At 33.5% G+C, this 12,991-nt stretch overlaps 1 protein-coding gene across 1 annotated transcript; it reads left to right on the top strand.

Moving 5' to 3' along the window:
- Positions 1–2,297: 2,297 nt before the first annotated feature.
- LOC129232749 (uncharacterized) lies at positions 2,298–11,946 on the top strand. The gene is made up of 3 exons (XM_054866853.1): positions 2,298–2,514; positions 7,059–7,166; positions 9,731–11,946. Exons 1-3 carry the CDS (start codon positions 2,329–2,331, stop codon positions 9,806–9,808), a joined length of 372 nt encoding a protein of 123 aa, XP_054722828.1. The 5' UTR covers positions 2,298–2,328; the 3' UTR covers positions 9,809–11,946.
- Positions 11,947–12,991: the final 1,045 nt, after the last annotated feature.

A 12,991-nucleotide genomic window follows, 5' to 3' on the forward strand; every position in this document is an offset into this window, starting at 1 on the left:
TATGTGGGTGTTCCTTATAATATTCAATTTACGTCACATTTTAGCTAAATTTGACACAGAGGCCTCAGATGCTCCGGAATCTACGTAGGGAGGTTTTCAGTCCCTAGAAAAACCGTGAAACAGAACATTTCCGTCTTTTAATAACAATGACTAATTCTTTAGAATTTTGAAAAAATCCAAAGAGATCTAAATTTAAATTTTGCGTCATAAAATTGTTCTTGTTGGTACGTAGACATTACATTTTGCACTATTTTTTTCTTCTTCTTTTATTTAAACCTGATCGTTGAACATGCGTCACTTGACACAATTTTTAGTTTCGAGGAGGACCATGTAACACCGGGCAACGCAGCTAGTGAATTAAAAACTTCAATTTCGGAAGAGAGCAACTGTTTTCTAAGAACACTTTTGATTTAATGTATTTTCTATCCTTGCGTTATAATTATATTGTGTTTGTCAGCCTTTCGATACCTAGGTGAGTTTTTGCCCTGAAGAAAAGAAATGTTTTAGAAATTTCGGTTGCAGAGCTTAGGGACATCAAATCTCTATTATCGACGTTAAAGAAAGGAATGGGATTCGAATCTCCCTCCCGGAGAATTTTCAGGATTCAAGTTTCAGAAAAGTAATTTCAGACGATCTTTAGTTATGTTATGAGGAGGAGTCTGGAGACTTTCTCTCATGCATTTTACAAAGTTTAAGTTTTAAAGTGTCCATTATAGACATCTCTAGTAGAGTTAGGGGGAAAAACGGTTTCCGCGACTTTCCTCCGAAAATTTTTCGAAACTGAAGTTTCAAAAAGCGCAATTTTAACCGATCTTGGATGATGTTCGGGGGGGGGGGGGGGGGTATTTCGAAACATTCCCTCGGATTTATTACGACATTTAAGCTTTTAAGTGCAATTTTAGAGTACCTCTTTCAACGGAAAAGGGAATGAATAGATTCGGAGACCTCTTTGGATAAACCTCTATAATTTAGTTGTTTTAGAATTTAGATAAAAACGATGCTTCATCTCCCCCTCCAAGCATGTGTATATCAGATATGCGAAGTATGAGGTTAGTTTTAAAAAAATCAACCGTCCCTCCTTGAAAAATTTCTGCATTTGTCCTTGACGTAGGGACTAATTTACAATAGAGGGAGTTATAATCTTGTTCACATGAGTCAGGGGTGTCCATTCCCCAAGTTCAATGGCGCATTGTCCCCCCCCCCCAAAATAAATAAATAAAAATCTCAACCCTCTTTTCTTTTTATTATTTTTTATCTATCTTTTTTCATTACATTTATTTTTTAAAAAATATTTCTTTTTAATTTATTTAATTATTTTTAATTATTATCATTTTATTATAAAAGTTCTGTGCTACGCCTATAACATACACACACAAACTAAATAAATAAATGAAATAAAATTTTAACAAAATAAAATAAATAATTTAAGGGGTTACAGTACCTCAAATATGATGAAACGATCAAAAAAATTTTATTGCTTATTTCAAAACTAAAAACTATTCTGAACACAGGGGAAAAGTTTCATTGGTTTAGTTCAAATATTTAAAAAAATATGAGTGGTTTTAAGTTATGTTCGCTGTGTGTTCTTATGCAAAAGAAAAACTTTAGATTGCTTTTTCTCGATGATGGGTTTCTTGTGTTTTCATGTCATTAGAATCCCTAAGGATCTTTTTCTGTTAAAGATAGAGCTTTAAAGTAATACTTTTTGCAAGTGGGATAACATATTTGACAAAACTGTGCATTGGATAAGCATTTTATAAACTACTCAAATGTTTAGAGATTGTTAAACCTTTAAAAAACAAAATTTAAAAAAAAAAACTTTGATTTTTTACATAATTATTCACAGAAAATTTTCTAATAAACTCATGAGCAAATGAATGCACAGATTTTTAGAGGTGATTATAGTGAGTTTAGCAAAAAACTTTTTAAATTAGTGCAAAAATAAAAAGCCTTAGGAATTTTGAAAAATTTAAATTTTTCTCTATTTTTTGAATTTTAAAAAATGTAGGCAAGATTTTTTAATTTTGAAAATAAATTATTGATTACGAAATAAGTATGCATGTTATGGTTTCAAAGAAATATAAAATTTATTTAAATTAAAGAAAAATGTTTGAAAGGTACTGTCACCCCTTAAATAAAAAAATATTTCAAAAAATCCCCCCAAATATTTTGATGCCGCAACTTGCGCCGTAATCCCCTTCCCCTGTGGGCACCCCTGAAATGAATGATAGTTTGTGCTTCAACATTCAAGATTCTCAGCTTGACTTGATATTCTTTTCTTTTTTTTTTCAGATATTGGGCGCTGTGACAATTGGATTGGTGGCAGATATGGGCAGCTACCAGGCCCAGGCCGTCCTCTCAGAAAATGAATTCACAGTGGCAGCTTTCATATCGTTCGGAGAATCTACGGCCCTCATGATGGTGGCCTACGGCTGCCTGATGACGACGTTTTTGCTGCTGGTCTCATCTGTGTTGGCATCCAGAACTTTTTATCATGTTCCCAAATCCCTGTTTGTAAGTATGAATTGCGGCCCATTAACGAGCCTATTACTGTCTGACCATCGATTACATATGGAAAGGCTAATATCCGGTTTATAGGCGGAAATGGACGTATCTATTAGTTTATAGGGGTGATGGTTTGTTACAGATGTGCAGTTTTGCCTCTCTATTGTTTAGCCTTAGTTTTGTAAAAATGAAAATTTGCTCTCAGCAACATTTTTTTAATATAAAGTATATTTGATCTATATTCTCACGGCAAATATGAATTGATTTATTTATTCACAACAAAGTTTTCTGCTTGCCATTTTGCTTTTACGTTCCTGAACGAAAGGAAAATATTTTCTTTCCTTTTTGTTATTTCCATGGTAACTATTTTTGTTTTCCCTTATTTTATTTTAGAGAATACAATAAATGAATAAGGCACTAGTGACATTATAAAACGAGTGCATCAAAATCCCATCGTTATTTTTCCTTCAGATGGAATAGTCTTTACTTGGCAGATTGCCAAATTACATACAATCCGCGGTCAAACAGTAACTCACAGTATAACCAATTAATTACTAACTATAAAAAATGTTTTGGTAGATTGTTTATGGTTGAGCTTTATGAGTTTCTTTGAATAATGTGACTGTATCTTACTTAAACGTGTATGAAATCATTCTAATGTTTGTCCTTTGCATACTGCAACATTTAACTGAAAAATGAATACAGTGAAATCTCTATACAATGAACACCAATAAAACGAATTATCCGTTTCAACGAAATAAACTTTCAGTCCCGATTTAGTTTCCATTACCTTGGTTGAATTCCATTGCAATGAAATTCCCGTTACAACGAACAAACTAAGCGGTCATTTGAAGTTCGCTGTAACCGGATTATACTGTATTTACTTTCAGACCCGTTTTTTCAAATTTTTTCGCTGGGACGGAGGGGGTTCAAGGGGTACATAAGTACCTTGTATCGAAAACGAACAAAAACTACTCCCATATATATGTATAAAAGTACACTCATTTCTCAAAGTCAGGGGGGAAATTGCTCCCTCCTGACCCTCCCCTGACCCCTTAATAGCGTGCCTGCTTGCCTTTATAAAAAACAGTGCAAAACGTATTTTGATTTAAAAATTACAATTCTTTCATTTGAATAACATACTTGTTTACAGAGTGCTAAACTAACTGTCATGATTCAATGTTACACCCCCGACTTCACCACTTACATTGCAAAAAATAACCTTACAAAATAAGGGTTAAAATTGTAACCTCTATGTGATAAAGGTTCGTGAATCATTCTTACGAAAGTGATTTAATAATGGGAGACATAAACTCTGCTCTATCTGAGAAATTTTTTAATGAGCCTCACCACTAAATGATTTGTTTTCTTCGCTCACGTCCTCCTGTCTTGATTTAAGGCACCAGAGAACAAACTTTATGTGAGCTTTTACGAAACTCTGATAAAATACGATTGACTTCAGTTTTGATTTAATTTCCATCTCGGATCCACGCGACTAATTCGTGCATTAAATTACTCGTAAAAGCTATTGTTTTCTTTCATGAGTTTTCCGATTGCGTCACAGCTCAAAACCCAAGTTGCAGATGCAAACAATGGATTCTGCAACACCAAGTACAACCGCCGTTACGAGCTTTTGGTGGAAAATAATCACGTAATCTGCATTGAATATGCGTACAAAATGCAAGTTTATCGCACTCCAAGCTTTTTTACTGGCTCTTGAAAGTCTACTAAGTGCCTTTGTTTGTGGAAAAAGATCGATTTTTTTTAAATATGTGTATTATTCATTAGCCGTATGTTTTTGGCTATGAACGCGTATGTATCTTCGTGAATTTACGTTATACAGTCAACATTCTATAGAACGACCTCCTATTACTGCGACCCTTCCGTTATAGCGACCGATATATGCAGTCCCGTTTCCTGTTCCATTGATGCAATGTTATTTTACCAAACTGAACCGTTCCTTCCAATATAACGTACAAAACTAAGTTTCAGTTTTTGTATTATCCTCAGGACTAACTATTCTAAAACTAATACTTAAAACTTTTATGGGTCTAAAGGTAAAACATTTCCATTGAAAAGAATTATCTGCTGGTATAGGGTCAAAGAATTGATGAACACCGCACACAAATGGTAGACATCAAAAATTATATTTTTTTGAAAAAGCCAAAGAAATGGAAAGCTTCTACAATAATTGCAGCATAAAATCTTCAAAAAGAGAAAGAAACTAACAAAAATTTTTACAAGTTATTGTTGATTTTGCTTAAAAACAATGCATAATTATGCGAAATTATTCATGCATTTTTAAAAGTGAGTTAATAATACACAATACGTTATAACGACCTCTCATTACAGCGACCAATTTTGTTTTGACGACAGGGGTTGTTATAAAGAGAGGCGAATGTATCAACTTGATGGAGAAAAATGTTTGTGTGGGCAACTAATATTTCATGGTGAAATTTTTCTTTTCGAAATATATCAAATGTGGGGCACAGATGAAATTTCAACATTTGAATTTCAATACTATGCTGCTGGAACTTGACCGATTTTATCCTTTTATTAGCTGCTTTAGTGATTATAATAACAAAAACAGATCTGTTTCTGACAGGGCGGGATGGAGGAAACTGATTGAGACGGTCTTGGCTTGCCCTAGGTTGTAGAAGTGATTATAATGCTAAAATTTTCTTATGCCGTTCATAACTTCCTAACGTTAAATTATTATCAGGGCTTTAAAAAATGAATTTAATTATTTAGTTTGGACAATTTGTATTACTTTTAAGTAAGATTGTTTTATCATATTTGAGAGCTCGCTTTTTTTTTTCTTTAAATGAAATTCCCAAAGAAACGCTTTGAAAGTCTCCATGCAGCCCAGATCTACGTACAAGCAGACCCCTCAAAGTATTGGGGCCCATAGGATCTAGGGGCCCACGGCACATAGTGGAATATAAATCTAGTAAACAGGGACCCCGCTTACTTTTTCCGAGAAGGGGGGGGGCAACATTTATAGATTCGGGCCTGTTTTCATGGTGTTCTTAATATGTCGTTGTCTATCATAGCCACGTTACTTATTCATTTAAGTAAACCAGTAAATGAATTTTTAATGTTTTTACTTCCTTTTACAAAAAAGGAAGTATTGTATTCGCGAAAAAATTTTCACTCAAAAATCGCCCTTAATTTCCATTTTGCTCACCCCCAAATGAATGTTGAGTTTTTTTTTCGATTCGACCACATGCGGAAAAGTGCCTAAGAATGTATAGACACGCGAAATATCCATTTTGACCATCACCGAGGTAATTACAACGACTTTTCTCGTGACGTCTGTATGTATGTGCGTATGTGTGTATGTGCGTATGTGCGTATGTGTGTATGTGCGTATGTGCGTATGTGCGTATGTATCTCGCATAACTCAAAAATGGTATGTCCTAGAAAGTTGAAATTTGGTACATAGGCTCGTAGTATGGTCTAGTTGTGCACCTCCCCTTTTATTTGCTTTCGGATGTTCCTAAGGGGGTCTTTTGCACCTTTTTGGGGGGAAATCATTGTTAATATCAATGCAAACTTAAGTGGTGTTACAATTTGGCGGACACTTGGCGATATATCGCCAGTCTTTTGGTCGCCAAGTTTTGTCGCCAACTTGGCGGAAAATTTGGCGATTTTTTTTTATCTGGTTTTAATTTTGCCATCGTTTTTAATATTTAGAGATTAAACTATTGAATCACATTAAAATTGCCAATAATGGGAAAATGACATTAAAATGGAGTAAAAGGAAGTCATGTGAGGCACACATCAGCTCGTTTATTTCTTCCTTTTACAAAAATGGAAGTATTGTATTCGCGAAAAAAATTTCACACAAAAATCGACCTTAATTTTCTTTTTACTCACCCCCCCCCCTCGAATGTTGAGGTTTTTTTTTTTTTTTCCCCGACTCGACCACACGTAGAACCCTATGAACGTATAGACACGCAAAATATCCATTTTGAAGATTTCCGAGTTAATTATAACGAGTTTTCTCGCGACGTCTGTATGTGCGGATGTGTGTATGTATGTCGCATAACTAAAGAACTTTATGTCCTAGAAAGTTGAAATTAAGTACGTAGACTTGTAGTGGGGTCTAGTTGTGCACCTCCCTCTTTGGTTGCATTCGGGTGTTTCTAAAGGGGTCTTTTGCACCCTTTTGGGAGGAAATCATTGTTAATTTCGATGTAAACTCAAGTGGTGTTATAATTTGGCGGACACTTAGCGATACAGCGCCAGTATTTTGTTCGCCAAGTTTTGTCTCCAACTTGGCGACAAATTTGGCATTTTTTTAAAAATCTGATTCTAATTTGGAAACTGTTGGTAATATTTAGAGAATAAACTATTGAATCATATTAAAAATGCCAATAATGGGGAAATGGCATTAAATTGGAGTAAAAGGAAGTCATGTGATGTTTCACATGACTTCAGGTCGTTTCAGCTCGTTCATCTTACATATTGATATTTTAGATACTATAAGAAATTTATAATGTATGTCCATTATTATTTTTCCTATACCGTGTTTCTTCTTTGCCTTTCAGTTTGTCCTGTATCATCTGGTCTCTGCATCGTTATATTTGTCGTCTGGACTGTCGGTTGTGATCTTGGGCTACCAAAGGAGATATGAAAAATATTATATAACTGCTGGGGTAGGTGTAAACTGTATTCAACATTCCACTTCCAGTTGATGCCTAGTTTTTAAATTTTGCCAACATTGATGTGTGCACAAATGTTTAGTCGTATGCTTTTTTTCTGTTCACAAAAATGTGTCAATCAACAACGCAATTTAAGTTAAAAAAGACTTTTGTAAATAACGTAAGTGCTTTCTTTGAGCTAAAAATCGTTTGTTAATAATAAAATTCCTCTTTTTGAGTTTAATGAGAAATTTTTCACTAACAAAGTTTCTTTCTATGAGCTAAAAACATTTTCTAAAGAACAATTTTTTCTATGAGTTAAGTACTTTTTTGTCAACCACGCAATTTATTTCTATGAGTTAAAGAGACTTTTATAAATAACGTAAGTGTTTTCTTTGAGCTGAAAAATCGTTTGTCAATAATAAAATTCCTTTTTATGAGTTTAATGAGAATTTTTTCACTTACATAGTTTCTTTCTATGAACTAAAAAAGATTTATATTAATAACGAAATTTATTTCTATGTGTTAGAAATACCTTTTTATTTTGTGAGTAGGGAAATTTCTTCCTATGGGTTCAAATGAGACTTTTATCAGTATCGCAACTTCTTTCTATTAGTTGAAAAGACCTTTGTCAAAAACGTAATTTATTTCTATAAGTTAGAAATACTTTTTTGTCAATATTATATTTTTTTACTATAAGTTAAAATTATACTTTTTCAATGTCGTAATTTCTTTTTATTTATCAACAACGTAATTTCTTTGTATGAACTATGAAATACTTTTTGGTCAGTAGCATAACTTCTTATTATGAGTTAATTGGCAAAAGATACTTTGCCAATAACGTAATTTCTTCCTATGAGTTAAAAGTAAAACCTCTAAAGTTGATCACCCTTGTAAGTTGATCGACCACCTATCTAAGTTGACCGCTTTTTCAGCACGGAATTATCCCTTATCATATTAATCAATCTCTGTAAGTTGACCACTAAATTAGTGCACCGCAGATGGTCAACTTACACAGGTTTCACTGTACTTTGGATCCATTCATTAATTACGTAAGGATGATTTTGGGAATTTTTGACCCCCCTCCCCAATGTAAGGGTATATAAGATTTTCACCCCCCTCCCCCCTATTCTTATAGATTCGATTTCGTTTTTCAAATTGTAGTTAGAAAAAGGATCAGTTACACTAAAATTCCGAGTTTGAAGTGAATCAAAGGTTTTTATTTTTCAACAAAAAAGTTATATTATTCTATTGCTCTAGTTGACGTCTTGGTTGGTCCACGTTATCTAATACTTTAAGTACTGTTACGCGCAGCGTAATTAAATACGCTACGCGTAGCATAAACAAACATTTCAATACAGTTCTTTGTCTAATGTACCTTACATCACTGGAATCGCAAAAAAATCACTATTATTAAATTATTTTTAAAATCTATACGTGTAAAGAAATATTTACTAAAAAGTTGAAATCTAGATTGAATGTTTTATCGACATTTTTTTTGTAAAGCGCTACTTATTAAAAATGAACATGCCATACATACCAGAGTGCATTTCGCTTATTATATTTATACTATTCATTCTTTGTAAAACAATTAAAAAACAGCTCATCCTAATACGTGTTTTAACTTCAGGACGCAAATCAAATATGAACCCTGCCAAACCGCTTCACCCCGTGATTTCTAATACAAAACATAGAATAGAAAAATATTACGTAAGAATCAGTTTGACCCCCGCTCCCTCCCAAAGTAACGGTATGTAGAGATTTTTCAAACCCCCCCTCCCCTTCGGGACCCTTACGTAATTAATAAGTGGCCCCTTTGTTCCAATAGCGTAATAGGCTTTTGTCAATGACACAATTACTTTCTTTGAGTTGAAAAAAACTTGTCAGTAACGTCTGTGTAATTCCTTTGTATGAGTATAAAAATATTTTTTGTCAATAATGTAATTTCTTTCTATGAATCAAAATGGACGTCATTTTCGTCTCCTGCTAGTTTTTTTGTCAATGACTTTCTAACTATCGAAAACGTACGTAATATCTTTCTATGAGTTATAAATATTTTTTTGCAAAGGCGTAATTTCTTACTATGAGTTTAAAAGAGGATTTTGTCAATTACACACTTACTTTCTTGGAGTTAAAAAAATCTTGTCAATAACGTAATTCCTTTATCTGAGTTCAAAAAGATTTTTGTCGATAAAGTAATTTCTTTCTATGAATCAAACTGACGTCATTTTCATCATTGCTTGTTTTTTATCAATGACTTTCTTAATTATCGAAAACGTACGTAATATCTTTCTATGAGTTGGAAATACATTTTTGCCAATGGCGTAATTTCTTACTATGAGTTTAAAAGAGGATTTTGTGTCAATGACATAATTACTTTCTTGGAGTTAAAAGAAAAACTTTTCAATAACATAATTCCATTATATGAGTTCAAAAATACTTTTGTGTTGATAATGTAATTTCTTTCTATGAATCAAAACTGACATCATTTTCATCTTTACTTGTTTCTTGTCAATGACGTGATTTCTTTTTCTGAGTTAAAAATGCTTCTTCAATAACGTAATTTCTTTCTATTCCAGGCCATCGGTATTGTGAATGCCATTCTTTACATCTTCAGCACTGGCCTGGGCTTGCGTGCACTTCAGGCTATCAAGTGAGAAGTGGCACGTATTTCCTGAGTTTCTACCCTGTACGGACGCGGATCAATCATACGACGAGCTTCTGCAAACCTGCCAAAAACCAAATAAGAACTTTGATCTGTTGACGTCTACATGTTCACTAAAAGCACCCAGATCGTCTCGTCTTCAGTCTTAACTAGTTTCGCGACGATTTACTGTTGTAAAAGTCCTTTGGAAGATCTAATAGGAACATTAATCTGTCAACGTCTATATGTTCACTTAAAAAAAACTAGTTCGTCTTATCTTCATTCTTGAAAAAGTCTAGTTTCTTTTTGTAAACGTTGACTGGTCCAATAGGAACTTTGATCTGTCAGCGTCCATCTTTGGTATTGCCTTCAGTCTTGATTAGTTTTTTCTCATGCGAGGGTTTCTTGTTGTAAGAGACTCCTTTGACAGATCAAATAAAAACTTCGATATGTCAACGTCTGTCTCTACATGTCCACTTAAAAAAAAAAAAATAGATCGTCTTATTTTCTTCATTTATGAAAAAAGTCTAGATTTTTAAGCGAACATATATACGTTGGAAGATCAATTCGATCTGTCAACGTCTATACGTTCACTTAAAAAAACTAGATCGTCGTGTCTTCATTCTTAAACTGATACAAGTTTTTTAAGTGGACATATAGACGTTGACAGATTAAATAAGAACTTTGATCTGTCAACGTCTACATGTTCACTAAAGACACCCAAATCGTTTCGTCTTCAGTCTTAAATAGTTTCGCGACGATTTCCTGTTGTAAAAGAGTCCTCTGGAAGATCGAATAAGAACTTTAATCTGCCAACGTCTATATGTTCACTAAAAAAAAAACTAGATTGTATTATTATCTTCATTCATGAAATAAGTGTAGATTTTTAAGAAAACATATAGACGTTGGCAGATCGATTCGATCTGTCAACGTCTATACGTTCACTTAAAAAAACTAGATCGTCGTGTCTTCATTCTTAAACTAATATTAGTTTTTTAAGTGGACATATAGTAGACATAGAAGTTGACAGATTAAATAAAAACTTTAATCTTTCAACGTCTATATGTTCACTAAAGACACCCAAATCGTCTCATCTTCAGTCTTAACTAGTTTCGCGACGATTTTCTGTTGTAAAAGAGTCCTTTGGAAGATCTAATAGGAACTTTAATCTGCCAACGTCTATATTTTCACTTAAAAAAAACTAGATCGTCTTATTATCTTCATTCATGAAATAAGTCTAGGTTTTTAAGTGAACATATAGACGTTGGCAGATCAATTCGATCTGTCAACGTCTATACGTTCACTTAAAAAACTAAATCGTCGCGTCTATTCTTAAACTAATATTAGTTTTTTAAGTGAACTTATAGAAGTTGACAGATTAAATAAAAACTTTAATCTTTCAACGTCTACATGTTCACTAAAGACACCCAAATCGTCTCATCTTCAGTCTTAACTAGTTTCGCGACGATTTCCTGTTGTAAAAGAGTCCTTTGGAAGATCTAATAGGAACTTTAATCTGTCAACGGCTAGATGTTCACATAAAAAAAAACTAGATCGTCTTATCTTCATTCTTGAAAAAGTCTAGTTTCTTTTTGTAAACGTTGACTGATCAAATATGGACTTTGATTTGTCAGCGTCCATCTTTGGTATTGCCTTCAGTCTTGATTAGTTTTTTTCTCGTGTGAAGGCTTCTTGTTGTAAGAGACTCATCTGACAAGTGGTTGTACGTGTTATAAGATTTGAGAGAATTTGTATGTTTCCTCCAGATTTGCTTACTGTTATGTTTTGAAATTCATTAAGTTTTTTGCTATATTATGAATGGTATCAATTTGTTGCATTTTTCCATGTTCAATGTTTGAAATCTTTAATTTTGATCGTTGTAGCCGCTTTTCACTGTGTAATTTAGTCAAGATATGTTATTTTTATGTTTTTTTGTTTATTCTATGTAACGGCAGTTAGTTCACTTTATTTAAGCTTTTAATGACTTACATAGTTGTGCTTTTTATACGGTCGATATGTGAGAATATGTGAACCAGCTATTGTATTTTATTCGTTTTCAATTTTAATGTATTGAATTATTTTGAAATAATTTTACTGTAACGACATTGAATATACTGTTCAAATCGTTTTTCAGAAATAAATGCAATTCAATTGTTTAAAAGGCACTTTATTTGTATATATTTCCATCCATTCTGTATTTTAAAAACAATTTGGATTGTTCAGTAAATTACCGCACAATAGCCAGGGCTAAAGCAGATGTACATGAAATACACCGCCAGCTCAGTCATTTCCAGCAGAGGACTACAGTTTCGTGCTTATTAGCACGCATGAGCTCGGCATAGGAAAGTGACTGAGCTGGAGATGGAAAACCTCTTAAGGAAGCCAAGAGTGCCAAACAAACTGGTAGCTAATATAGAATTAGCGCAGACCAGTCGAGTGACCGAAGCAATGATTCGGTTCAACTCGAGGATTGAAGGCAAGGCATGGTATATTCAGTAAATTACCGGGGGGCCCAATATTTACAGTTAGTTCAGTAAATGACTATTGGGTCGGTAATTTACTTGGGTCTTAAATTAGAATGAAAGAAATACTATCATTCGAAATTTCTTCGAACCAATCTGCAAACTTTGCCGGGCTTAAAGAAACAAACTGAAAATTTCAGCGAAATCGGACGGGTACTTCTCGAATTTTGCGCGTTCTAACACACATACGCTTTTTGGAGACTTCATTTTATACTATGTAGACAAGTTTTATAAAGAACCACTTCATGACAATAACTCAATTTTGACAAAAAGTGCAGATACGACATTTGTGCTTAGCACGGCGGAACACTGCTCGTTCAAAACAGAAAAGAAGAAAGGAGGCGTACACCGAATGTTTTTTAAAGGGAAAACAATATCTGTTGGATAGATGAAGTGTTCATGCAAAGCGTGAAATGGTTTTTGCTTTACTGTGAAATTAAAAAAAAGGGGGTTGAGTTGATTTTGATACCTCATACTTAATTTGATCCATAATGAAATGAAAAACCTATAATGTATCCAAAACTTATTTGGATAGAACTCAATACTGCCGCGGGAAAACAAAGAGCAATAACTGCACATTTTTCATTTTTTTGCATTTTTGTCATCTATTGTACGGTAGCTTTATACTACAAGCTTCAAAAAGCATTTAAAAAGCATGAAATTTATGCATTAAA

This window comes from Uloborus diversus, unplaced genomic scaffold, assembly GCF_026930045.1.
Source record: "Uloborus diversus isolate 005 unplaced genomic scaffold, Udiv.v.3.1 scaffold_1359, whole genome shotgun sequence".
Classification (NCBI taxonomy): Eukaryota; Metazoa; Arthropoda; class Arachnida; order Araneae; family Uloboridae; genus Uloborus; species Uloborus diversus.

Excerpts from the sequence above, each read along its gene's own strand:
- LOC129232749 (XM_054866853.1), top strand. The coding sequence starts at position 2,329 with ATGGGCAGCTACCAGGCCCAGGCCGTCCTCTCAGAAAATGAATTCACA. Across the intron at positions 2,515-7,058 it reads ATGTTCCCAAATCCCTGTTT|TTTGTCCTGTATCATCTGGT; the intron begins GTAAGTATGAAT and ends TTTGCCTTTCAG. Across the intron at positions 7,167-9,730 it reads AATATTATATAACTGCTGGG|GCCATCGGTATTGTGAATGC; the intron begins GTAGGTGTAAAC and ends TTTCTATTCCAG.